General features: G+C 44.0%; 1 protein-coding gene across 1 annotated transcript in view; it reads left to right on the top strand.

The window, feature by feature from the left end:
* LOC310782483 (neurexin-2-like) overlaps nucleotides 1-26,907 on the top strand; it is a gene marked incomplete at both ends in the record, with an annotated part of 239,450 nt that overhangs the window by 155,098 nt on the left and 57,445 nt on the right. The window contains one exon of the mRNA XM_083643153.1: nucleotides 23,151-23,332. Coding sequence (XP_083499279.1) covers nucleotides 23,151-23,332 — 182 coding nt within the window. The remainder of the gene's footprint in view (nucleotides 1-23,150; nucleotides 23,333-26,907) is intronic.

Here is a 26,907-nt window from a genome sequence, read left to right as displayed (position 1 = left end):
TATAATAATATTGTTCAAGTTAAAAAGCAAGGACATAAGCTAGCATTAATATGCAGCACTGTCAGAGTTACAGAAATGAGCACATTCGAAGGTTGAGCTCAAAATCTATAAAGAATAGGAGGACCTATACAGTAAGAGTTACAGCAATGCAAGGTTAAGCTCAAATTCTATTTAGAAAATGAGGACCCACAACATTAATCTGAGAGTTACAGCAATGCAAACAGTTACAAGGTAAAGCTCAAATTCTATTTAGAAAGGGAGGACCTAACATTAATCTAAGCGTTTTCATTTTATTGCCCAAAATTATAGTTTGTAGTTTGAGCAGTTAAACTACACACAAAAAACTAATAAATATCATATTTGAACTACCAGCAAGCTACTGCACAATGTAGTTCAACTACGTAGTTCAACTACATGTAGTTCACTACTGGTAGGCCCAATGAAGCCATAACTCCATTGTATTAAAACATGATTAGTAAAAACACATCAAAGAGTCATGCCGTGGCTCTGGGCAGCAGATTTCATTCATCATTGTGATATGCACTACCTGTACGCCTGTTGTTCCTCAAACAACTTAAGAATCCAACCATAAACATGTTTTCCATCTCAGGAAAGTAGTTCCGTAGCAGCAAAAATCGGCGGCGTAACAAAGAATTTGATTCCATTTGAATTTGATTTGGTAATAACTACAATAGCCTGACTTTTCATGGTAACAGCGATTTTTATGAACAAAAGGAAAAGCGCGCACATCCACTCGGAGCTGCAGGTGCAGGACAACAATGGCAGTAACGTTGAAGTATCAAAAGAAGTGAAGTCCGCACACTGCATCCACTTAACTCACAGTTTTATTTGTTATAACAGCGATTTTTATGCCTCCGCCGGCGATAGCCAGGCCGGAGGCATTATGGATTCAGGTTGTCCGTACGTCCGTCCGTACGTACGTATGGACGTACTGTACGTCCGATCCGATTTGTTAACTCAATATCTCAAGAACGTCTTGATGGAATTTCTTCGAATTTGCCTCAAACATCCACTTGGACTCAAGGATGAACTGATTCGATTTTGGTGGTCAAAGGTCAAAGGTGAAGGTCACTGTGACCTCACGACCGCTTGTTAACGCGACATCTCAGGAACGCCTTGACAGAATTTCATCCAATTAGGCTCAAACGTCGATTTGGACTCAAGAATGAATTGATTAGATTTTGGTGGTCAAAGTTCAAGCTTACTGTGACATCACGGCCACTCGTTTCATGCTTGTTAACATGATATCTCAGGAACGCCTTGACGGAATTTCATCTAATTTGCCTCAAACGTCCACTTGGACTCAAGGATGAACTGATTACATTTTGGTGGTCAAAGGTCAAGGTCACTGTGACCTCACGAACGCCACTTTCAAGCTCGGTAACGCCATATCTCAGTAACACCTTGACGAAATGTATTCACATTTGGCAGAAACGTCAAATCTGGACAGACATGCATGTCGCCTGCTCACTTGTTGGCGGAGGCATATATCCCCGGTGTAGACGTTCTAGTTAAAATTGAAATTTTGTGAGCTGTTAAAGCCCCATTCAGTAAGTTTTCCAAGTTTTGCTATTGGAGAAACTGCGCCCTCTGGGTGCAATAGTATCGATAACGATATCGCCGTTCAAAGTCAACAAAACACAGCGCCAGAAAGCTCTATGTACATGTTGTGACATCGGGTACTCACCACGTGATGAAATAATAATCCATAGTTCCGTGAAACATCATTTTCGTAGCAAATTCGAATCGAGTTACTTCCTTGTTTTCATGAAGACAGCGCTTCCGCTGTACAGCGCATGCGCGCATCCTTTTTCTTTTCTTTTTTTATTGACACGGGACGTGGCAGACAACTTGCTTAGTCCCAGGGCTGGCCAATGGAGGGCGCTGTGGGATAAATAAAGTCGAGAGTCTCCCTATTACAAGTCAATCTACCATGTCCTCTGACTAAAAAGCTCTTATATTACAGTAAAAAATGTCAAAAATCTTTCTGATTGGGGCTTTAAAGTTAGCTTACATTTGGAGCCAATGACTTCTGGTTGAAGGATGAAAAGGTAACATGGGAAGTCGGAAAGTAACGGGAGTAGAGATTTTGTTCATAGGATTTGTTGCTGGTAAGAAAGGCATTAAAAAACAGCAGCCTTATCCTTTAGCCTGCTAAGCGAGGCATTGGCCAGCATGTCTCCTCGGCAGAAGACAGCTAGCCATGCTACATAGCCATGCTGTGACACTCAGCAGTTGCACTGTTGCTGACCCCTCATGCTGCTCCCACTGCACCCGCATGTTAGATGCACTCAGCAAGAAAGTGCTGCAGCTCATTCCCCAGGGCCTCCATGTTTGTGGAAGGATTGTCTGGACGTGGAAAGGCAACAGAACAGTTACCGCCACCGGAGAGCCATATCTCAGCTGAGCGGATGGCTTTAGTGAACCCTTTCAGTGATAATATTTATGAACACAATTCAATATTCTAAGAGACAATACGTATTATCCTTAGATCAGTGCTTCAGTGTAAATAAATGCTCGCCCAGCGTCTCGCCGCAGTCAGTCAGACACAGCATTCTTTGTTTGTGTTTATATTTGTTACAGAAAGGCAAAGCACAGGGCATGTGGCAGGGGCATCAAAAGGTCTATCAGTGAGGGCTCAATTTTCTCCAGGTCACATATTACATTACCCTCAAGGATGACAATGATGCACACACACACACACACACACATACACAAACACACACACACACCACAAACACAGACTTTAAAAAATAAAAATAAAAGCTAAATATGGTAAAATTTCACAAGAAGAAGTCTCTCTATATAGCTCCACAGTTGTTTTTGTGCTGTCCAAGAGGTGCCAGATGTTTTTGTTTTGATTTTTTTCTTCTTCTTTTTCACATCTTTCATCATTGCTGTTCTGTAACAGGTTGAGTGAAATCCAAATATAATGACTGTGCTCGTCATGTTAAGCAGTTTTTGACAAGACATTGATAGTGAAACAAGTGCACAAGGCAGTGGATGGTACAGTAGGTGGGAGCGGCAAATTGCTGACCATGGTGACCACTGCCTTGCAAGAGGTGGAGCAAAGCAGAATGGAAAGTATACTGTACTTCGAGGAAGGAAAACCTTTTACTGTCATAGATAACAGAGCAGATTACTATGGGACTATCAGCTTGTATTTTGCTTCCTTTCACTTTCATTAAGGATGTGAATGGTACATGTATGTGTAAAATGTGTGTTGACAGTCCGCACAGCAACCCATGAGGGCTTGCCCAGGGGTGGAGGCGGCATTCGATCCCACGATCTCCCGCTTGCAAGGCGTACGTGCTAACCCGCAACCCCAAGAGAGCCAGCTCCCTTGGCCGAGCTGATAAATTTTAATTTATCTATAGAACACAAACAAAACAAAACAGACAGGCTCAGACACAAGAAAAGAAAAGGGAAAAAAAACATACAACATAATGAACATTCAACATTACAGTGGTACTACCAGCCACGTAAGGTGCTTATGTGCTTGCAGGCGATGTACTTGAGATCTCACGCAAGAGGTCTATAGGAAACCAGCCGGGCGAGTCACCCGTCGCCCCTAACCTCATCGAGGTAGGCTAAAAACGGGTCCCATATAGTTAGGAATTTAGGAAAGTGAGTTGGTTCTCAGGAACCTGAGTCTCTCCATCCGTATAACAGAGATCATGTCCATCAACCACAATTGGAAAGAGGGTGAAGAGGGGGACTTCCATTCCTTAGGAATTAGTTTTTTGGCAACAGTTGTCCCCAGTGGCAGAGATTGTTGCACAGCTGTAGTGAAGTCCAGAGAGGACTCCGAGCAACCAAAGATGGCGAGTTCTGCCTCCGGCTGAAGGGTTATTTCGTAGGCCTTAGAGTACCAGTCAAATATTTCGGCCCAGAACCCTGCCAGTGAAGGGCAGAACCAGAAGGCAAGAGGCAGAGTGCCCTCCGATACCTGACATCTATCACATAGTGAAGAGACAGAGGGGTAGATCTTGTGCAACTTTTGCTTAGAATAGTGAAGACGATGGGTGACTTTAAATTGGATCAGCTGGTGTCTACTATTAACTGAGCAGAGCTGCACCACAGACAAACTCCTATCCCATACAATATCAGATAACTCAATGCCAAGTCCCCCCTGCCATGCTTGTCTAATGCTCTCAGTAGAGGCCGTGATGCAGTTGTCAAACAAACATACAAACCTAGAAATTAGATGCTTGGAATGAGGAGGGCTCAGCAAAACATCGAAGAAAGCATGTTCATCTGGGAGTGTTTCAAAGGTATTAATCTTGGATCGAACATGATCCCTGATTTGCAAGTATCTGAACCAGTGCGTGCCAGCCAATTCAAACTTCCTCTTCAGCTGATCAAAGATATAGGTGATATAGGTCTTTGACGGAAACCAGCCCCTCCTCACTCCAAACATGGAAGGTTCTGTCTAACCGTGAAGTAGGGCTGGGCGATATGACGAAATATATCGTTTTCACGATAGAAAATGCCTATTGTTTCATATGATGCTCTATCGTTTATATTGTTGTGTTGCAAATCACACTCTTTATGGCAATATTGTCCGTCATTTGGATGACGCTGTGCTTTCGTCATTCTGTGTTGTTTTTTTTACTCACGTCCACACATGCACCAGACTCTGTCAACAAGCCGAGTGGCACAAATCAGCCGGTGAGTAAAGAGCAGGGAGAAGTTACGTCCACCTAGTCTACCCAGGCATTTGCGCTGTGTTAAGTCTGTGTTTGATATTTGCGTGTGTCCTCGTAATGTTAAACCTGGCAAAACGTCTTCTCACATCCTCTTGTCATCCCAAGGAAATCCATTGAGGAGCCGACAACCAAACGTCTAGCTTGCTAAAGCTAGCTAGTTAGCTTTAGCTTATAGCTTTCCTTGAGTTGTGTTTGTTAGATAACCGGGAAATCCCGGAGTGGAGTATTTTTGTTGAGTGAACTGAACTGGTAACATGGAAATCCCGAAGTGGAGGATTTTTGTTCCTTTATCAACGAACTGAGAGAACTGGACTGAACTATGAATAACTTTTAATCTACCCGTTTTGCTCTAATGTAATCTTTGAAAATTGAACTGGTGGTGTGGTTCAGTTTGTGTTTCATTCTACTACTGTACCTTGTAACTAATTATACATTTGTTTGTGTTGTAAAAATAGCCATGCTTATCTGTATTCTGAATGCATGTATCCTTTGTGGGATTTGACATTGACAACATTTTAACTGGTTTAACCGCTACATAAATAAATGGCCATGTGGTAATTTTATCTAAACTATCAATTGAATTTACAGAAAATATGCTATATCGTGATGTATATCGTTTACGGGGTAAATAAAATTACCTATATAATCGGGATATGAGATTTTGGTCATATCGCCCAGCCCTACCGTGAAGGCAAAAAAGAGTACCGTAATCTAGACAAATCGGTGTATGGACAGAAAAATCTGGTAGACTCAAAACACTCCTAATTTGATTTAGAATTCTGAATTCTGGTCCGAGGTCTCTCTAGCTTAGAAAATAACATGGCTGGCAAAGAAGAGTTGGCAATAGAGCTGGCCTCCATCTTCAGCCACAGGGGGGCCCCAAGAGCTAAATTATCAGGAGTTCCTTGCTGCCAAAACATCAGAGCCCTGACATTGGCGGCCCAGTAGTAGTGTCTAAACAGCCCTCCTTCAGAGTTGGGCTTTTGCAAGTGAATTTTCGAAATTCTATGGTTCTTATAATTCCAAATGTAGGACAGAATTAAGGAGTGGTTCTTTGAAAGAAGCCAATGTGAGGAATATGGGAAGGTTTTGACACAGATCGAGGAACCTGGGAAGTGAAACCATCTTAACTGAATTTATACGGCCTATCATGGACAAAGGCAGGATTTTCCAGTTTTCTATACATTGTTTAAGTCTTAAAACAAAATCACCAAAATTCAACTTAAATATTAATTTAGGATCTCTGGGTATGGTCAAGCCAAGATAGGTTAAGCAGTCTTTTGCCAATTTGAATGGGAGATTTTCCAGGAAACCGGGAGTGAAAACATCAGAGAGAGGCATGAAGTCACTCTTTGTCCAGTTAATTGTGTATCCGGACAGCTTACTGAAGGAGGTGATTAATTCTAGGAGAGGGGGGATCGATTGTTCTGAGTTATCTAGGTATATTATTACGTCGTCGCCATACAAACTGATACGCGTCTCAATACCTCCGACCTTCAGGACTGCAAGACCTGGGTGACCGTGTATTTTTAAGGCAAGGGGCTCTAGCGCGACGGCGAACCATTGGTTATAACTGAACATGTTGGACTAGCATATATGAGCTTTACCCAGGATATGAATGAATCGCCAAACCCAAATCTGTGCAGTGACTCGAACATATAAGGCCACTCAACCTGATCAAACGCCTTCTGTGAATCGAGTGATAGAATTGCTGCACCACTGGTCTTGCTGTGATCTGCGTATATGGTGTTGAGGAGACATCTGACATTGAAGAAAGATAACCTGGGATGAACCCTGTCTGGTCAGGATGAATGATGGATGACAAATGTTTATTTAGCTGGGTAGCCAGCGTTTTAGTGATTACCTTTCTGTCAAAATTCTGGAGCGCTATGGGTCTGTAGCTGGCCGGGTCTACTTCCTCCTTCCCCTTTTTTAAGATAAGGGAGATGTTAGCTTCATAAAGTGTTTTAGGCAAGACTTTATCCTTCATGGAGCTAGACGTCATTATGAGGAGGAGTGGGGCGAGAATATCACAGAATTTCTTGTAAAATTCGGCACGGAATACATCCGGCCCAGCGGCCTTGCCTGATGGAAAGATTTAATGGCAGAGGTTATTACTTCCAATGTCAAATCAGAGTCTAAGTCCTCTCTGGCAGCGTCACTAAGTCTGGGTATTACGTTGCTGCTGGCACGAGCCGCGCTGCTGTAGGGGCCAAAGCGCACTTCCGAAGCTGCCAGGCCATTCGTTCCCGACCGGCGGTCCGAAGAGGCCAGAGGGAGAGACCCGCGCGTTGAGCAGTCGGCTGTGTCAGGCTAGGCTACATGCCTGGGCCAGGCAGAGCAAGCAGGCGGCGTGGTAGCCTTGGGCTGCTGACGCGCGCACTTGTTACACACGGCACGCCTCGTGCCGGCTACCCGCCCAGCACCAATAGCTGCGGGCAACAGGTGATGACTAGCGGGGCTAGTCAGTCACCCTCCAGCCAAGGCCAAGCCTTCCACCCGGACCATCTTTAGCTAACCCGAAGTCCAATATGCCATGGGATAGCAAGCCAAGCCTACTCAAGACACATTTGCAAATCATAGCAACAAGCTAAGCGGGATGCGAGCAACGAGCTAGCAATACCCCGGTAACAAGCAGAATGGCGTGTTTCAGCATAATAACGACCAGCGAGGTGCCGTGCAGCTCATGGCGTAAGCTATTAACAAGCAGGCCACTAACCAACTCTGTCCTGGCTAATGTAACCAGGCCGCCATGTTCCTTACACGGGGAGGTAACGATCGCCCTTCAACCGCAGCTAGATGGGGTACAAGCAGCACGGCTAAGCGGGGAGCGAAGCTAGCAATGTTATCACACCACGTGCAAGCGGCTAGAACTAGTAGCACTAACAATAAGTCAGCAGCACTAACTAACCCAACGGGGCAGCAGTCTTAGCAGCCCAGCCCAATGTAGCCAATGCAACAGCGGGGTTAGTACACAAGCTAGGAGAGGAGTGATGTCCGCCCTGTGCTAACTAACCGTCATAGCAGCGTACACCATATAACACAGATGGCAATCATCTGGCACCAGGCCGCACCGCACTGAGCGCGCAGTCTAAGCAGCTCTGCCCTTTCCATAACGAAGCTAGGTGGGGAGGACACAACCTAGGCAGCGGGAAGGAACTAGCACACCTTCGACAGAAGCGGGGACCGACGAGCGCTCGCTCAGCATGCTCAGGCCCCAAGCAACATGCATGATATGCGGATAGTCTGTCATCCTCCCGGCCTGACACCGAGTGCACTGGCGAGGGGGCCCGTCCCTGTCCATAGCTTAGAGAGGCGGGTTCGCAAAAACATCCCTTTTTTTCTACGAGCTGAGATAATGAGCCTTTTGTGAAATTAAACATTTCAAGCACATCACTGACTCTGAAGCTAATTTTCTGATGTCTGGGTCTGTCTGGGTGAAGTGTATGCTGCTCTGCTGCTCTGCGTGCTCCCCCCCCCCCCCCCCCTCAACTGCACATGCCTCCTGGGTGTGTCTTATGTGTCTGGTGGCTCTCAGTCTCTGCTGAGTTTGCTGCGCACACACAGTGAATGGTGCGCGACATTCAGCTTTTTGGTTCCGCGTGTGTTTGTCACGGGCTGGCATGCTTCCAGTTCGGAATAATAAGGCTGATTATGTGAATGTGCTGTTGCAGCGTACATGGAGGTGCTCAGTTGTGACAGCGGATGCTGCTGCTGGGGGCACAGCTGGCGTTGTGCTCGTTTATGGAGGCACGTCGATGCATACGGACGGATGCGATGCGATTTCCTCATTTTCCCCAGTGACTATTTCTGTGTGTTTGGCTCCTTTTTCTCTGATCAGGAGAGTGCTGTCGCCACCTAATGGGTTTGTAAAATAGGTTATCGACCTCCAATAGCTACAATATTGTTAGAGGCGACGTAAGAAGCTTAGATCGACACCCCCCCGTCAAAAAAACAATTTGGAGTTATGACGCCATTTGGCGTCGCTGGCACTGTACGGTAAATTTCTAATGACGCCATATGGCGTCGCTGGCACTGAACGTGTTAACAAGGGGATGCCGACCTCAGCACGGCACTGGCCACACTGACGGACGGCACATTCTTGTCCATAGCTGGGCAAGGCGGGTCCAAAGACACAGCCTACCTAGCACAGGGACGAAGAAAGAAGAAAGCAGCGAACGAGCCGGCTAACAGCACAGTTAGCAACCCAGCGAATAGCTAGCTAACCACAGCTAACGGTGCACAGCAACAGTTACAATGAGGCTAGCGTGACAATCCTACCCTGTCAGGGGAGCTAGACGCTCCGTGGCCTGAGCGAGGGCTTGGCCTACGGTGGGCAAGCCACTAGTCTCTTAAAACAGACTGTCTCATCTACATCCGGCGAATGCAGCTAAACAGTCTGTACATTACACCCCCAGAATATGCACAAGGAAGTTGGGAAAAAAACCTTCAGACTGGAAGGAAGTTCGACGGAATCCGACCAATCACGACACGTGTGTCCACGAAAAAAAATTCTGATTGGACTAATGAGCGGAAGACCCGCCTTTCTGCTTCCCATTCCAGTTGGCGCATGCTTCTCCCCCACGATTTACAGACGGTATGGCGGAAGCATTTGAAAATTGCGGAAGCCAACTCGTCTGTTCTAAGAGACTAGCAAGCCACTGGAAGGCATCTCCCCGCGAACGGCAGGCCCGGTGGCGGTGCGCCGACATGAGGAGTGCGCCACACTTGCGACAGAAGTGTGGGTCCGCCAAAGCGCGCTCGGCATGCTCCGGCCCCAGACAGAACATGCACAGGTCGTGCGAGTCGTCCGTAGCCATCTCAGCACGGCATCAGCTCGCATCCATAGCTGGGCGAGGCGGGTCCGTGGACATAGCCTGGCTAGCGAGGGCGAAAGGAAAAGCCGCGAACCATTTTGGCTAACAAGAACCTAGCGAAGCATGCTAACAAGCTACGGTGCAAAGCAGCAGTACAAGCTAGCGCTAGGCAGCCAGTGCTAAGCTAGCTAATACACAGCCCCAGCCGGGGAACGAGTTTAGCTTATTGTATCGTAACTCAACAGCTAACACCTAGCCACAGGCTGGCTAGCAAGAGAGAATACCAAGCTAGCAGTTAAGCACGAGAGAAAAAAAGCTTTTCGCAGTGGGTCCCGCCGTTCCTGGCGAAGAGGGCCGGTTGGACAAAGTCACGCAGTCCTCGTCCGCCGCTCCCGTTGGGGTTGCTGGAACACAAGGAGACGGGTGTCACTACTGGCTAAGAGCTAACCGCAAGCTAGCGAGGGTCAAGAGAAGACAAGACACGTCTGTATGGCTGCTGGACAAAAAGCAGAGTAACAATCTGGCGCAATGGATGGTTTTATAGCGGTCAATTTTGAGAAAATAGACATTGTCCAGTTGGTGCACTGCAGGGAGCAGCTTGGCATAGTGTGAGATTCCGAAATTCTAAACGAAGTAAAACCAACAACTCGCTACCACTCGAGACTCACGAGGACTCTGATTCATTCGGTTACATTATGCACAGTACCTAGCAAAGATATTTGAGTTCTTGCAATGTTATGAAGCCTTGTGGCGATTCTGTCTGAAAATGTGTTTAGAATTGATCGGTCATTGCTCCTTGTAAGATAAATATGATGGCAAAGACATGTGATTGGTTGCAATAGGTTAAATTTTTTCTCATGTAAATTACCAAAAGACACAGCCTTCAGCGGTTGTAAATATTTGTGTGTGTGTGTGTGTGGGGGGGGCAAAGAGTCCAGCATAGTATTGGAACAGTCCACCATGAGACTGTTATGTGAAATTCAACAATAGAGCAGTGACAGCTTGAATATGTAAGAAAACCTCTATACAGCGGAAGGTCTTCAGGATGAATTTGGGTTCTATCACACAGAAGCAAAACCTAGAAGTCAGTGCAGGAAGGGCATTGTTGGTGGTCTATTTAAAGAAGTAAGGGCATTTTGCATAGTGTCAAAGGTTTTAGTCAGAACATTCATTGGGCTACACTGCTGTACCATTATATGCAGAACTTCCTCTTCCACTGCAAACATCTTGATGTTTAGATATGGGACCTTTTTTGTCATGGAAGGCAGCTTTAGTCCCAGTGGAAAAAAATAGAAGTATTAAAGCTCTACTTTAGGTTTGACGAGTGTTTCTGATTTCTGGGTACTGAAGTCCTCAAAATTCAAACGATTACCTCTTGCTGCTATTTGGGTCGCTCATGTGCAGTGTGTTTCCAATAAACGTACGTGTGTGTGTGTGTGTGTGTGTGTGTGTGTGTGTGTGTGTGTGTGTGTGTGTGTGTGTGTGTGCGTGCGTGCGTGTGTGCGTGCGTGTGTGTGTGTGTGTGTGCGTGTGTGTGTGCGTGTGTGTGTGCGCGCGCGTGCGCGCTCGTGGCTGCGTGTGTAATTAAGTGGCCCTTTTGAATGTAGACTGTTCACATAGAGTTGTATGTTGGATTGAACTGTTTCCAGACCAGCTTCGGTTCATTTACTGCATAAATTGTAATGATTTCTCAGTAGCAGTTAGTAATTTATCATTTTCTGTCTCATTCAATCAATCTCCTTTGTTATTATTACGAGAACACCCAATTTATTTGGATTGGATGCCTCTGGATATTCTTATCTGTTGGGCATGGGAAATCTTGTATATTATACTCTTGACAATATAGGAATTCTGTCTTATTTATTGGAAATGTTTAGCAAGAGGTGTTCATTTCATATTTTAGCAGTGCATGTGAGTCGTTAAGATTTCACCGCCATCCAAATCTCCTGAAAGCAGTGGGAGTGATAGAGGACGAAGATCGTTTTCATAGAAGAGGTTTGTTCAAGGCATGCAAGGCTGCAGAAGTTCAATTTTTGAGCTGACAAGCTGGATACATATTGTACGAAGAAAGGTGTTAGAAAGAACAGTTAAACCATATTACCATAATACATCTCAACTCTATTATGTGCCAGCCTTACAGTATGTATGACTAATACTGAGAAAGAGTTTCACTATGGTATTTAATTGACTACATTAAATTGGATAGATTGATTTGAATTCATCAAAGCTGTGTTCATTGTACTACTGTAAGTGTATAATGCCACTTACAAACTCTATAATGACATTTCCCCAACATGATCTCTCTGGCAGGCTCTACTATTTATTTTGTCATTTTCATCATTTCATTCATATATTGAATAATTGCTCTGCAGATGCCATCACTCAGAAGAAAAATTCATAAGCAATAACTCTCCATAACTCTTGATAAGATTGCTCACAGTTGTGGGATTTGTGTGAGATCATACTCTTAATCAATCAGGTTTGTTTTTTCAGTGGAATTCCCTTATTCCCCTACACAGCATATTCTCTATTTCTCCACCTGAACTACCGGACCATTCAGAAATGTGTACATACTGTATACTCTATTTATTTACTGGCAAAAAGATGAATAAAGTCCTGTCCATATTATATACAGTACCATCGTAAGTTAACTGAAGTATACACAAGTATTCTGCCTGTGTGTGTTTGTGTGTGTGTGTGTGTGTGTGTGTGTGTGTGTGTGTGTTTTATAATTGACAGCAATAGTATGAGAAATTCACAGTTCCACTACTTTGTGTTACAGTTGTTATTAGCAGTCGGCAAAATTGGTATGATTCATCTCTTTGCTAGCCTCTGTGTCATAAATCATGATTAGGATTAGGAACAGTTACAGTGGGGCATCTGGGTAGTGTAGAGCAGTGGTCCCCAAACACCAGGCCACGTACCGGTACCGGGCCGCGAGCCCGGTAAAAAAACATTTATTATTATTTTTTTATTTTTTAATAAACATAGGCTATAATATTATAAGCTGTGTGTGGTAGTTGAAACATAGTTTCAAGTTGACATTTAATTATGTTTGTAGTTGAAACAAAAACATAAATACTGTAGGCTAGATACAGTACAACACAAAAGGCTGTTATTTACCCATTGTCGCCAGTAAATATATACTGTACTGTATGTAACTAAAACCATTAAAATTGACAGCCGGTCCGTGACTTTTTTCAGAATCAGAATCAGAAAGACTTTAATGATCCCCGGGGGGAAATTGGGACAAGTTACAGTTGCTCGCACTCAGGCATGAAATATCCACATAACACACACAACATAGCATAACACAGTATCACACAGTATCTCCCTAAACGTAAAAACAAACAACGTCAATACAATAAAATAAAATGAAATAAAATAAAATAAAATAAAATAGGGTCAATGGGATAGTAAAAGTAAGAATTGTAGAATAGCATTCAATAAGTAGTTACAGTTACAATCTATGTACAGTACGTGTCAAATTGCAGTTATTGCACACTGGAATTCAATTAAATCAAATTGCACATTACGTGTGACGTAACTAAGGCACAGCTATCCTATCGGCTGACTCCCATGTATCTACCTGTCCTTGGCACAAAAAAGGTTGGGAACCCCTGGGGTAAAAGCACTCACCACCGCAGAGACCTGCGTTAAATTCCCGGTAGCAGTTGTTTTAGAGTTCGCATTCAGGGTTTGTTAGAGGTTTGATCCTGGAGCCCGCATCCTATTTCATGGGGCCCGGAGTACTCGTGGCGATCAAGGTTCCATTTATTTGATCGTGGAGCCCACATCCTCTTCCATGGGGCCCGGAGTGAAGTCCTCCTCCACTCACAGCGATCAAAGAGACCCTCTCAAGGGTTTGCGGGTTCAGCGAACCTGCCTGCTTCGTATGAACCTGGCTCAGATCTCGAAGCTCGCAATGTCATTGGCACACTCGTAAGAGTATGATGGAGGCCCCTCTCTCCCATAACCTGCTGGCTAACTGAGTGTTGGCCAGCACCTCCTAGTGGTGTATTGGGTGGTTGAAGCCACCTTGCATGCCATTTTTGTCTTTCCTGTTCAGCCTCCTGAATCCTCTTCCATATCAGACACTTGTAGATATCAAGATCATCCTGATCGTTTCTGGCCTGGGACTGACGATGGTTAATTGCTATCTTGGGCATTCAACCCAGCACACTGTGGACCTGGAGCGTGTGCTGCTTATATATAGTCTCGCTGATATTGGAGATATGACATCACTGCCGATGATGTCATGAGTCCAATTGTGATGTCATCAGTGATAGCATGGTTACTATTGTGATGGCACTGGTGATGATGTCATGCTTGACTATGACATCATTGGACAAGAACATCACATCTCACATGATGTCACAGGCAGCATTGTGATGTCATTGACGCAGTGATGATGTCATCACCGAAATGTCATCCAGGGATAGTTCTAGGGAGCTGGCTGGATCCGAGGACCAGGGTCAGCCCTTGGTGGCGGCCATCGAATTAGTGTTGACGCAGAGCCTTTGTAACAGCGGTACTTCTGGCTTGGTCAGACATTCTATAGACATAATTGACCGTGTCTGCAGGTGGGAAGCTGGTCGGTTATGAGTTCTGGTCGCTGCACTAGTGCCCTCTGTTCAGCCTGTTCGGGGGGAGGGGAACTAAGGGAAATAGTATGATCCTCCCACATGCTACGTCCTGCCAGGTGAAAAGAAGCAGCTGGTAACTGCACATGTATCAGAGGAAGCATTGTGCTAGTCTACAGCTCTCCCCAGAAGGGCAGAGGGGGTGGATCAACGACCGGGACAGCAGGGGGCATTGGCCAAGTACAACTGGGGAGAAAATGGGAGAAAAATCACAAAAAGAAAAGAAAAAAACTTGATCAATAAAAAAAAATTATACAGTACAGTATGGGAGTGTATACTCAATCCTCACCAAGACCCTATTTATCAACACTCTCTATAAGACTCTGCAAGGCCAGAGGAATTTTCAGATTTTCTACAACAGCAAGTTCAGCAGAGACACTTCAAGTCTTTCACATCTAAAACTGATACAGTATATGTGATGCAAATTATCACGAACATCTCAGCATCTTTTGCGAGTCTCTTGTGTATTCAGCTGCCTTGTTCAGCAAATGGATTTTGGAAAGCAGAAGCCTATGCGGATGTTTTCTCAGTTATCTCCCAATTGGAGCAAGACTTGCAAATGATGAATCAACATTCGTAATGTTTCATCGATCTCAAGGAGGCAGCAATCTCCTTGTGTCCAAAGGAATAACTTACATATTAAATACTAAATTGTATTCAGCCACCATTGCTCTGCTGTGTGTGCACCTGTTAGATGTGTGAAACAAGCGAAACAAGCACTCGATTTAAATTAATTTAAATCAGGTGTTTGCTGTGAGGCCAGGAGACATGCTTTTCTAACACTGTTAGAAATTGGCCGAATCAGAAAATCTATTAAATATTACACTTTAAAAAAAGTAGTCGCATAATGAAACTTTAGGCCTACACATGATACATAACAGCAACAATGTCAATACAAGGTGCAAACAGATAAACAGCACTGCCTGGGCCTAGCCTCTTGTGTATTCAGCTGGTTGAAGCACAAATAGAAAAGAACAGGTTGTGATGAGTGGGTAGTATGGATCTTGATGCAAATTAATAATCCATAATGTTACAATTGTTGTGCAGAGATCCGACATCATAGCCATCCCAGTCACTTTATAGCAATTTAGGGTTCAGCTTCGTAGACACAGTGCAACTCTGTACCAAATCTGCAGCATTACTGTGATTCCACTGACCTCTGTGACCAATTAAACCAACAAAAGGTTTTAATATTCCTACAATTACATTTTCACAGCTAAGTGCTATCATATCACACAACCTATGAAATATTCACGACTAATATGGCAACAAAGTGCTAGGAGTATTAGAACGCCTGTGTTCCAATTCATTCTCAAGATTTCCCCCTGATAATGATGATACATATTATCTAGCAGTTAAGAATATCCAAGGGAGCCCTACTACTCGACCACGAGCATACAGTAGTATGTATGACTATGAGAGAGCAGAGCACTCCCGCAAGATCGGTAGTTACAGTATACTTGGCTTCCATGAGAGAGAGGGGGGAGATCTGTATAGTCACAATCTTAACTGGAATGATTTTCTCGCTATTATTTATTTAGCTGACAGAGAAAAAGACAGATAGAGACAGAGTACAGTGGGCAGGAGTATTAGAACGCTGTAATGTTATGGCTAATGTGCAGGAGTTAAAGCCATCTTTCTATACACAAATACTTCCATTTGTTCTTGCAGGTAGCTCTCCATATTTCATGCTGCATATTACAATCACCCATGTTGCCTTTTATACTCCCTTGCATTTACCGTACTCTGCTTATGTTCTCACTGCATAAAAGACTGAAATTCCCATGGTAGCGAGCGCTTTGTAGTGAAGGTGTTTCTTTGACAAAGACTTTTTTTCTTTGTCAAATGTTAAAAGACATCTCATTTTCTCACTCTTGTAGTTTGGTTATAATAGAACTGACTTACAGATGTACTGTCATTTCCAATTTCCAATTTACTTTTTTTTTTTGCTTATCACATTGTTGACTAACTATAATGATCTACTAAGACCAGTGTTTTAAGGATCCAGAGTTCATGAATCTGTATCCAAGGCTGCTGCCTTTGTTATGTAACTTGCTATATTGAATTATATTTTAGCACAGTATAGTGCATTTAGGTCTAAAAATGTGGTGAATGACCACATGATGTTATGGCTTGTTTGTTTAGTTTCACTGTGAAAGTATCGGAAAGTATCCGACAATTCATTAGCCATATAATTGGAACAGAAGTCAATAGAGGGATATTTACAAACAGAGGTACCGGTAATCACATTCAAAACAAATTCCAGAATCCATTAGAAAACACTGGGAAAAAAAAGTATAGAGGTTAACTCATCAAATTTCATTGAACAGAACAGACAATGAGGCCAGATGCAGATAACAGCCACTGAAATGAAGGAACCAATAAAACCCACTCACTGAGACTCCTTGAAGTAATTACTGCCATTGACACTTAATTGACTGCAAATCCCAGACATTAATTAAGATACCTCGGAAAGGAATAATCTGGGCTGAAACAAAGACGACCGGGGGGTATGCAGAGGCAAATGTACAGCACCTGCTCTTGAATTAAAGTAAAAGCCAGTACAAATTGTTTTCAAGTCTTTGGGCTGGCAGTTTCATGTTAAGAACACGATTGGCGATTCTGCTTAATAGTAAATTCAGTAAGAAAACTGCAGTGAGTGCCCATTACAAAGTGCATGCAGTTGTGATTCACTGAAGTGCTTTCAGAAATATCTGGTGTAAAACACTGAGGTTTGTGTAATATCCAGGGTGATTCTCAGTTTTTCTGTTTATCACAGCGACTACACCTCCACCAACAATGGTGGAATGACCTTTCCACCACAACATGAAAGCCTCTCCCCCTTTTAGAGAGGTTACTTCAATTGGAATGAAATGGAATATAACACGAAAACAATATAGCTCTGATACTGGTCTAATGTAGCAAATTTATGGTTGGTATCTTAATCTAAGCGGAAGCACCTTACGTAAAGAAGAAAATGGAAGCAGAAATTAATAAAGGATTTTTAAGTAGGCTACCTGAATGCAAATGTAATTATTGACAAAGTCAAGAAACGTATATTATTTTAAGTAATATACCCTTATATGAGAGTTATGTGGTTCAGCAAATGGATTTTGAAAAGCAGGACCCTGTATATGGATCATGTTTTCTCAGTTATCTCCCAACTGGGGCAAGAATTGCAAATGATGAATCAACATTCATATTTCATTGATCTCAAGGAGGCAGCAATCTCCTTGTGTCCAGAGGAATACCTTACATATTAAATAGTACATTTTATCCAGCCACCATTGCTCTGCTGTGTGTGCATGCACCTGTTAGATATGTGCAGGTAGGAAAAAAGCACGTATCCTGGAATTTAAATCAGGTGTTTGCTGTGAGGCCAGATCGAGGCCCATACCACGAATGGAGGGTAATCAGTTCTAAGATCTGTCCCTTGATCTGGTTTGGCTTAACTAGATCAAAGAAATCAAGCTATTCGTTACCACGACGCCGGTTATCAGTTGGGTCTGTCAATTTGGGATTTCTTTATCCAGCTCTGAGCTCGTGCACCTGAAAATGGTCGTGAACAGAAGCTCGTGCCCACAAAAGAGGCGTGGTTTGTAGCCAACTAGCCAATCACAATGCAATATGGACAGCTCTGGATTTTCCAACGTCAGACACGCCTATTTCTCATTGAAAGCCACATCAAAGTGGCAAATTAACTAGTCTCTTAGAACAGACGAGTTGACTTCCGCAATTTTCAAATGCTTCCGCCATACCGTCTGTACTTCAATCATGAGAGACTCGTAATATAATTTTAACAAACTTTATTGAATCAGAATAGACAGTTTGAGTATGGCGTATGACTCCATGATGTGACGCTCCTCTTGCTTATGAGAGAGGGGCGTCAGTGCTGTATGAGATAGGACATCCCCCCTAAGGGGATTTGTTTCCAACAGGAGTCATGACATTGGTGGTGATCTGGGGAGGTGGTGGGATGAAGCTTTTTGCTCTGGAGATGCTGGATGAATGCGTGATGCTGACACAAGGTGAGTGATGACTGCACAAGTGTGATTTAAGCTGTGGTGATGGGGGCTTTATATAGTACCAGGAGAAGGGCATTTATGATGTCATAACTGATGTCATTTATGATGTCATAACTGATGTCATTTGGGAGAAGGGCATTTATGATGTCATAACTGATGTCATTTATGATGTCATTTATGATGTCATAACTGATGTCATTTGGGACGTGACGTCATGGAGAAGGTGACGTCGGAGATGGAGACGTCATTTAGTGACGTCATTTGGGCTGAGGGTTATGACAGCATGGGGTGCTCTATTAATGCCTTATTTGGTCTTCCATGATTGAACTACAGTCTGCGACTACACTTCAATCATGAGAGACTCGTAATATAATTTTAACAAACTTTATTGAATCAGAATAGACAGTTTGAGTATGGCGTATGACTCCATGATGTGACGCTCCTCTTGCTTATGAGAGAGGGGCGTCAGTGCTGTATGAGATAGGACATCCCCCAAAGGAATTTAAAGTTATTTCAGGAACTGGGAGAGTGAAAACGGGGGTCATGGAGCTCGCCTGGGGTATGCTTTAGTCAGGTCGTGGGCTGACGGGGGGAGAATTTAGGCATGTCGGGAGATGAGGGGCTGACCGGGGTTTTTTAAGGCAAAGCGGGGTTGCAAGGGCGTGGATGTGGATAGCCCGGGCATGGGCGCATTGATGAGGAAAAGGAGAGTTTGATCACCACCAACGAAGTGCTTGTTGCCTCTTTAGTCATGGAAGGAGGGATCTTTGGGCTGATAATATGGTGTCTTGCTCTGGTCGAATGAAAGATGCATAGGCGGATGAGGACCAGCGCCCCAGTTGTTGAAGGGAGGCGGAGGACGCCCCCTGCATGGCTGCTGATGTGGCTGCTCCGATCCTGAAGGAGTGACTGGAATAGTTCTCTGCAGGGATGTTGCATTTCTGGAGTGTGGTCTTGAAGTGAAGGATGAACCAGGATCCTGTCATGTGATGATGGGGAGAGATGAGGAAAAGGGGGCCAAGGGCTGATTGAGGTTTATGCAAATGCCGGAATGATGGGTTATGCAGATTGTCGGGACATTGGCTGACTTGTCAGGACGTGGGCTGACTGAAGTTTAAGCAGGATGCAGGGATAATGGGTTGAGCAAGTTGTCAGGATGTGGACTGACTTCTCGGGACGTGGGCTGACAGGTTTAAGCAGAATGCAGAGATAATGGGTTGAGCAAATTGTCAGGACGGGGGCTGACTTGTCAGGACATGGGCTGACTGATGTTTAAGCAGAATGCAGGGATGATGGGTTGTGCAAATTGTCAGGACGTGGGCTGACTGAGGTTAAGCAATGGCAAGGACACTTATGGGGTTATATGCAAATTGCCCGGGCATGGGCACCAAACGGGGATTGGGAGAGAAGACCGCCACCAACGAAATGCATTAATACTTCCTACCAATCATGGAAGGAGGCATCTTTGGGCTGATGATACAGCAGCTTGCTCTGGATGGATGTAGGACGCATGGCTGATGAGGACAGCAGCCCAGTTGTTGAAGGGAGGACCCCCCGATGAATGCGTGATGCTGACACAAGGTGAGTGATGACTGCACAAGTGTGATTTAAGCTGTGGTGATGGGGGCTTTATATAGTACCAGGAGAAGGGCATTTATGATGTCATAACTGATGTCATTTATGATGTCATAACTGATGTCATTTGGGAGAAGGGCATTTATGATGTCATAACTGATGTCATTTATGATGTCATTTATGATGTCATAACTGATGTCATTTGGGACGTGACGTCATGGAGAAGGTGACGTCGGAGATGGAGACGTCATTTAGTGACGTCATTTGGGCTGAGGGTTATGACAGCATGGGGTGCTCTATTAATGCCTTATTTGGTCTTCCATGATTGAACTACAGTCTGCGACTACACTTCGTGGGGGAGAATCATGCACCAACCGGAATGGGAAGTAGAAAGGCGGGTTTTCCGCTCATTAGTCCAATCAGAATCGCAGAAAGGCGGGTCTTCCGCTCATTAGTCCAATCAAAATCCAATATGCCGCATTTTCGTGGACACACGTGTCGTGATTGGTCGGATTCCGTCGAACTTCTTTCCTGTCTGAAGGTTTTTTCCCAATTTCCTTGTGCATGTTATGGGGGTGTAACGTACAGACTGTATATAGCTGCATTCGCCGGATGTAGATGAGACAGTCTGTTTTAACACGTTCACTGCCATTGACGAGTTATCTCGGCTTACAGAATCCGACGGTTCACTGCCAAAGACGAGTTATCTCGGCTTAAAAAAAAAAAAAAAAAATTGACGGTGGGACGTGGATCAACGCTCCCCACGTCTCCTATAAAAATATTGGAGTCAGCGAACGTGTACAACCCATTCCACGGACCCACTAAGTGGCGACAGTGCTCTCCACACTAGGAAATGCAGAGCCAAAACTGTAGGGTAACGCGCGAGGAAACCATTCTCTACTGTAAAATGGATTGGCGAAAACGCTTTCACTTCGCGCATTATCGCGCTGGGAGCTGGCGGTGGGGGATTCCAAAAATAGACTGGGTGGAAAACACTTTGAAACACGCAGCATAAAGCCTAGAATCGCACAAAGCTTCATCAAAGCTCTCAAACCCAAGAAACAAGTGAGCCCTATCCACACTCGCTGCCAGGGAGGGAGGCTGCTCAAACTCGCAGCAGCAGCAGCAGCAGCAGAACACTCGCTTGTGACAAATGCTGCGGAGGAGAACGCCCACGGAGGGAGGAGTTGGAAGCAGAGGGGGGTTTCCTGCTGTTATGGAGGAAATTACTGTTCAAAACTATTGTTTAGATGTCTGACGTCTTACTGATGCCAAAAATGAATGGTTAAAGTGACTGTTCTATCGAATTTCACAAAAAGCCATTTATCTCAGAATAAATTTCCAGACGCTGAAACCATGCTGTATTCAACTGCTAATGCTTACATAACTACTAACTCTACAAACTAACTCTTTTAGACAGAGAAAGCACACATTCTCTTAGTTCTTTTGAGATATTGTGTGTTCACAAAATCTTAGCAGAAAAGAATCCTCGGGTCTTGAAAGATGAGCCAGAATCCTCAAAAAAACCCTCTGGCAGAACCTACCTACAGTAAAAAAAAAAAGGCTGGCAGTGAATGTGTTAAGAGACTACAAATTAACTGCTTTACTGCATGTCACAATCAAAGTCTGCGTTGGCTACATAGGTGTAATGCTAGTAGAACGTGGTGGAACGGCGTTCCCACACTTCTCCAAGGGGTGTTTTGTGTAGTGTGTGTGTGTGGGCAAAGTTGTCTTTCCTATATGTAAGGTGGGCTGAATGATTCACACGGCATCAACTCGTGGCTTGAAGGAAGAAGGAAACATTCCACCTTAACTAGCTAGTGGCGTTTTCAGAGTTAACGTTAATCAGCCCATTGCAATTTGCATCACCAGAATTCACCACAAAATGGTAAGTTACTTGTGAAAAATGCCGGCCGCCGTGCAAAATGATGATCAATTATGCATTGTGCAATTTGTGTGATGCTTGAGACTTGTTGAGAGATTGTTTAGCTGTTTCTGATAACTGACTCTGCTCTGCTGTGCCTATTCGCTTCATTGCTGAGGCTGGACTACGTCTTTTTTAGTTTCAGCGCTGGAAATGTCATGGGCTACTTCTGCAGTGTGCAAGCTAAGTCGTGTGTGTGTGTGCGGGGGCTGGAGGGTTGTTGGGACCTACGCGTGTGCCAGGGGAGGGGGGTGTTCCATATAGGTGCGTTCCCCCACTTCTCCAGATAGCACTACACCTCTGGTTGGATATGAATCTGTTACTGAAGGACTGTCTAAGTTACTGCTTTTATTCACATCAGTCATTTGATTTCTGCTGCCGTTTCTGCCTAGTGCCTATACAGCAGATTAATATAGGTCTACTCAATAAACCCGCATGTGTTTTTTGCGAGTAGGAGTGTAAACTCAGTCTAAATTTCCAAAATCCGTAGGCCTATTTAGATCATAGATTTAACGTTAGAAATAGGCTCTGAATCAACACGGTGTGGGCGTAGTTTTCATTTAATTAAAGAATAGCCCATAAAAATAGCAGCTCCGTTGCACACAGCGCACCTTAGTGCGCTTTGGAGACGTTTATGGTAACCTTTTTACGCAGGTGATATTTCTCCACGCAGCGTTCAGCTGGATTCGGCAGGGTCAAAGGTGCTTGGGAGCAAATAAAAATGAATACGAGGGATCAGCCGAGCAGCATTTTGGTAAAGAAACCGCGTCACTGGGTGGCAATGGCAATGGAACCCTATGGAGCCTGAGTTTGAGCGTCTGACTCTAGCCGGCTGAACGTGTTTACAATTTAAAAACTGCGACAGTACACACAACTTTTGAACCTATTTGAATTCCAGGCGACCCCACTTAGGGTCGCGACCCTAACGTTGGGAACCATTGGCATAGAGACTAGTAAAAGGATAAATGAAAAAATGTTCATGTTAGGAAAACTGTTTGTGGACTGCTGTTACGTTCTTACAAGTATAAGTGCCATGTCTTGATCTGACCCTCAAAGATGACATGCATTATACATTCAACCTCATATAAAGTTATATAAGTAATGTATGGCCCATCTTAGATTATGCTGCTGGTCTGCTGATTTCATCATATGAAATGAATCATGATTGTATGAATTATGATTGTATCGTGATTCAGTGTAGTTGCAAAACACTTCCCCCATTTTTGGGAGTCCATGCAATCACACTGAATCCCACTATTTGTGATGATGTGGTGTAAAAGCAATTTGTGATGCTCAGCTGTTAATAATACTTTGTCAATTAGCCTCACTCACTGTACTGTAACTGTGATTTAAAAGGGAGGCAGACCTGTTTAATCTCTCTTTCCCTCTCTGTTCTGTCAGTCTTCTAACATTTGCATCTCTGCCTCTGTTTCTAGCTGGGACTACATATATCTTTGGGAGAGGAGGGGCTCTCATCACGTATACGTGGGCCCCCAATGAGCGGCCGAGTACCCGAGCCGACCGACTGGCCGTGGGCTTCAGCACTCAGCAGAAGGATGCTATCTTGGTGCGAGTGGAGAGCACCCATGGGCTCGGAGACTATCTTCAGCTGCACATAGTAAGGATGGAGAGCAGATTTTGGGCTTTATGCAGGCTTCATACGGTACACTGGAAGATTTGTAGGGACTCACACAGTTCTAAATGCAATGAATTAGAATTAAAACTAGAAGGTGAAAGAAACTCAGTTGAAGAATCCATATATGAATATTTTATTCCTATGGTTTTCTAATCTAGGACTTTCCAAATAATATTTGAACATGAGCAACTGTCTTCAAAGCCAGAAAACAGTGAAAGACTCAAATCCATAGGGTCAGACAATAAATGAACGAACAATGTTTGACAGAATGGCTTTTCAAGCCTACTTTTTTCTTCGCTCTCTCTCATCAGTACCGAGCAAGAAAATGTGCTCCCTGGGCGGCAAAAGAGCCAGGATGATTTTACTGTTGCCAATGATCTGAACTGGTTCAAACTAAAAAAGGGTTCCTAACATCCTGCATCCATTAGCTCAAAGTCACTTGTTTTGAACATTTGTGCATATCCATCCTATGGAATAAGCCATAACTTACTGCTATGTTCATGTAATCACTTCCTTTTGAGCTATTTAATGTCATTCTCTGTGAGAGCGCACTTTATGATTGTAAATACATTGCTAAAATCCCAAGATCTGAAATATATAACATAAGATAACACTTTATTGATCCCCTTGGGGAAATTCAGGTGCCACAGCAGCAATTGACAGACAATGCCAAAGATGTAGAGTATGTGTCAAGTACAAGGCAATAAAGGAACACTAATGTAGAATAAAAGTAATGTACATAATAAACAACAATATAAATCAATAATGCAGATATAATAAAACAAAATATCTGCAATCCAAATAATAGTGCATATAATGCAAATTCAGATAGATCTTTGGATATATTCCTGAAGTACATAGTAATGTGGTACCAAGTGCAATAGTCAAGACTTCAAGTTATATATATTCCACATAATGCCTCAGGAAACAAATGATCAACACTAGCAACAAATATTTTCCAGTATTTGGAAGTAAACAGCTGGTGACTGCAATTCTTTTGTTTGGAAAATACAGAACTATAGAAATAGAAGTGCACTCAGAGAGCGCAGAACTCCGTCAAGGCCAATATTCCACCCCACCCTCGAACCCTAACTCTCTATGACCTTCTTATCCCTAGCTATGGCCTCTTTTCCCCAGCCCCGCCCCTTTCCTGACCACGCCCCTCCCACCACCAATATACATCTAGCCACTACCCACCCCTCGAACCGCGACTCTATTGGCTCATTTCCACCACATATATCAACACAGTACAGCTCTACTCAACCTGGGCCCTGTACCACGAAGCTCAATTAGTGGTTTAGCGAGGTAACTTCAGGTTTAACCCTGGTTTGGCCGTGCTACAAAGCTAGTTAACTTCTTACCGACATATATTTACATAGCTGGTCCGCAGCAGGTTAAGTTGCAAGGATAAGATTAGACGTTAAATACACCGCCCACGAACCAATCGAATCAGCAGTTTGGAAAACGTTTGGAAAACGTCCAGAAAAACCCCTTTCTGGACGAGTTTCCCATCGAGGAAGGAGCACGAATTGTAATGTTGAATTAATCAAGGACTAAAGCCTACTTACCACTTTGGAATATGTTTTTATATATTCATTTTTGTGCTCTCAAGTAGCCTAGATACTGTACGTTGTTTGACCCCGCTGATCGATTGCAGCTGAATAGTGAGTGGAGAAATATCACTAAACCGGCATAAAAAGGTTACATAAACGTCTCCAAAGCGCACGGTGCCGTGTGGGCAACGGAGCTGAGACTGACGGAGCTGAGACTGACGTTGGGTTGGAATTGAAATGGTCATACATGCTATAATAGCCTACTACATCTAAGCAATTTAATATGGGATCACCTGCACACAGGCGATCCCATATTAAGATGATTCATATCTAGGCTACTCCTGCATTTTGCAGCTGCAACTGTGTTGCTTTTGGCCTGTATGATGTGATTGAACTTCATATTTCCAGCATCATTATATGAAATATGGAGATATGCGACTCTGCTGACAATAGCCTATATATGTGACCACAAAATAGGCTATTTTATAAATGAAATCTATGCCCGCACGTACCGTGTCGATTCAGTTCAGAAGCATTTTTTTATTTTATTATCATTCTTTTTTTTATTGATTAGCCTATAGGAATTATTCAATCAGTGCGACTAAACACATCATGAGATCATTATTATTCATTGAGCCTAATGGTCTATACATACGGATTTTGGACTAACATAGATTACACATTGCTTCCACAAAAGACATGCCGGTTTTGAGTTTATTGAGAGGGTGAATTGAGCTGCTGTAGATAGCCTACGTGGAGGTAGAAACCGCTCTTCAAAGAAATTACTGGTGTGGATAAAAGTGGTCACTTTAGACAGTCATTCGGGAACAGTAATAATATCCAACGCGGATTTTTATTTGCGGTTTCATTCAATGAGGAAATAGGCATGTCTGGCGCTGTCGGAGTTCGAGCAGTCCATATTGCATTGTGATTGGCAGTTGTTAAAAACCACGCCTCTTTTGCGGGCACGAGCTCCAGTGCACGGGCATTTTCATGTGCACGAGCTGTCGGCTTGATTAGAAAAACCTGGTTCGAGTTAACGAGTGGCAATCGACGTTCGTAGTACAAGTTAACTACAATCAAGCTGATCTGGTTTAGACAAACCAGATCAAGGGACAGATCCTGGATCTTCTTATAGAACATTCGTGGTATAGGGCCCTGGTCTTACTCGTCTCTACTTGATATAGACTCTGTTTCCATAGCAAGTTTACCCTCCGCCCACACCTGGTCGTCATAGCGACCGCATATCTGCCCTCCGCCCATAGCCGAAGTAGGCTATAACGTATAACGTTAAAATTAAATCCATACACAGAACTTTTAAACTGTTTATGATTTACTGGTGCCTCTAAATGACCTACAGTGTACATGGGCAAATGTGACAATCGGCTAGGAGAATGGATATCACTTTGTTGTTACTCAAATTCACATGCATGCACTGCGCAGGGGACGGGAGTTGCGCTACAGGGAGAAGGGAAGCCTCTACCCCGGCGGCCTCTTACCAGGCAAGACCGCGGCTTCACTAAACCCCCGCCTCCGGCCTAGCGGAGCCAACGCATCACACAACTACAAAGGGCTTCCCGAGGACCGGACTTTTTCTCTCTCAAAACAATTGAAAACCACCTTCATGTTAAAGCTGAGCAAGGAGATCGATTTTATTTCACCAGAGCCGAAGGCAGCCACACAAAAGACTGATGGAAATAACATTAACAGAAGAGAAGGTAAGCCCCACTAAAGTGACAGTCAGTAGATACAGTAAACACAATTCTGCTTGACCAATCAGTCATCTGCAGTGTTTTCACATCAAAAACTACCAAAACTAGCACGACTCAACCCCGACTCAACCCGGGCTGTCCACGTTTTTGATCGGTGGAATGAGACAAAAAAGCGTGACGAGCTGGGCAGGGCCGCGCTGATACCAGCGGTGGAAATGGGCCATTAGACTTGCCTATCCCTAGCTACAGCCTGGTTTATCGCGCTCCACCCCCTTCCTTGACCCTCCTACCA

This window comes from Poromitra crassiceps, assembly GCF_964638095.1.
Source record: "Poromitra crassiceps genome assembly, chromosome: 1".
Lineage (NCBI taxonomy): Eukaryota > Metazoa > Chordata > Actinopteri > Beryciformes > Melamphaidae > Poromitra > Poromitra crassiceps.
The sequence above is the reverse complement of the archived record's forward strand: the minus strand, read 5'-3'. Positions and strand labels throughout refer to the sequence as shown.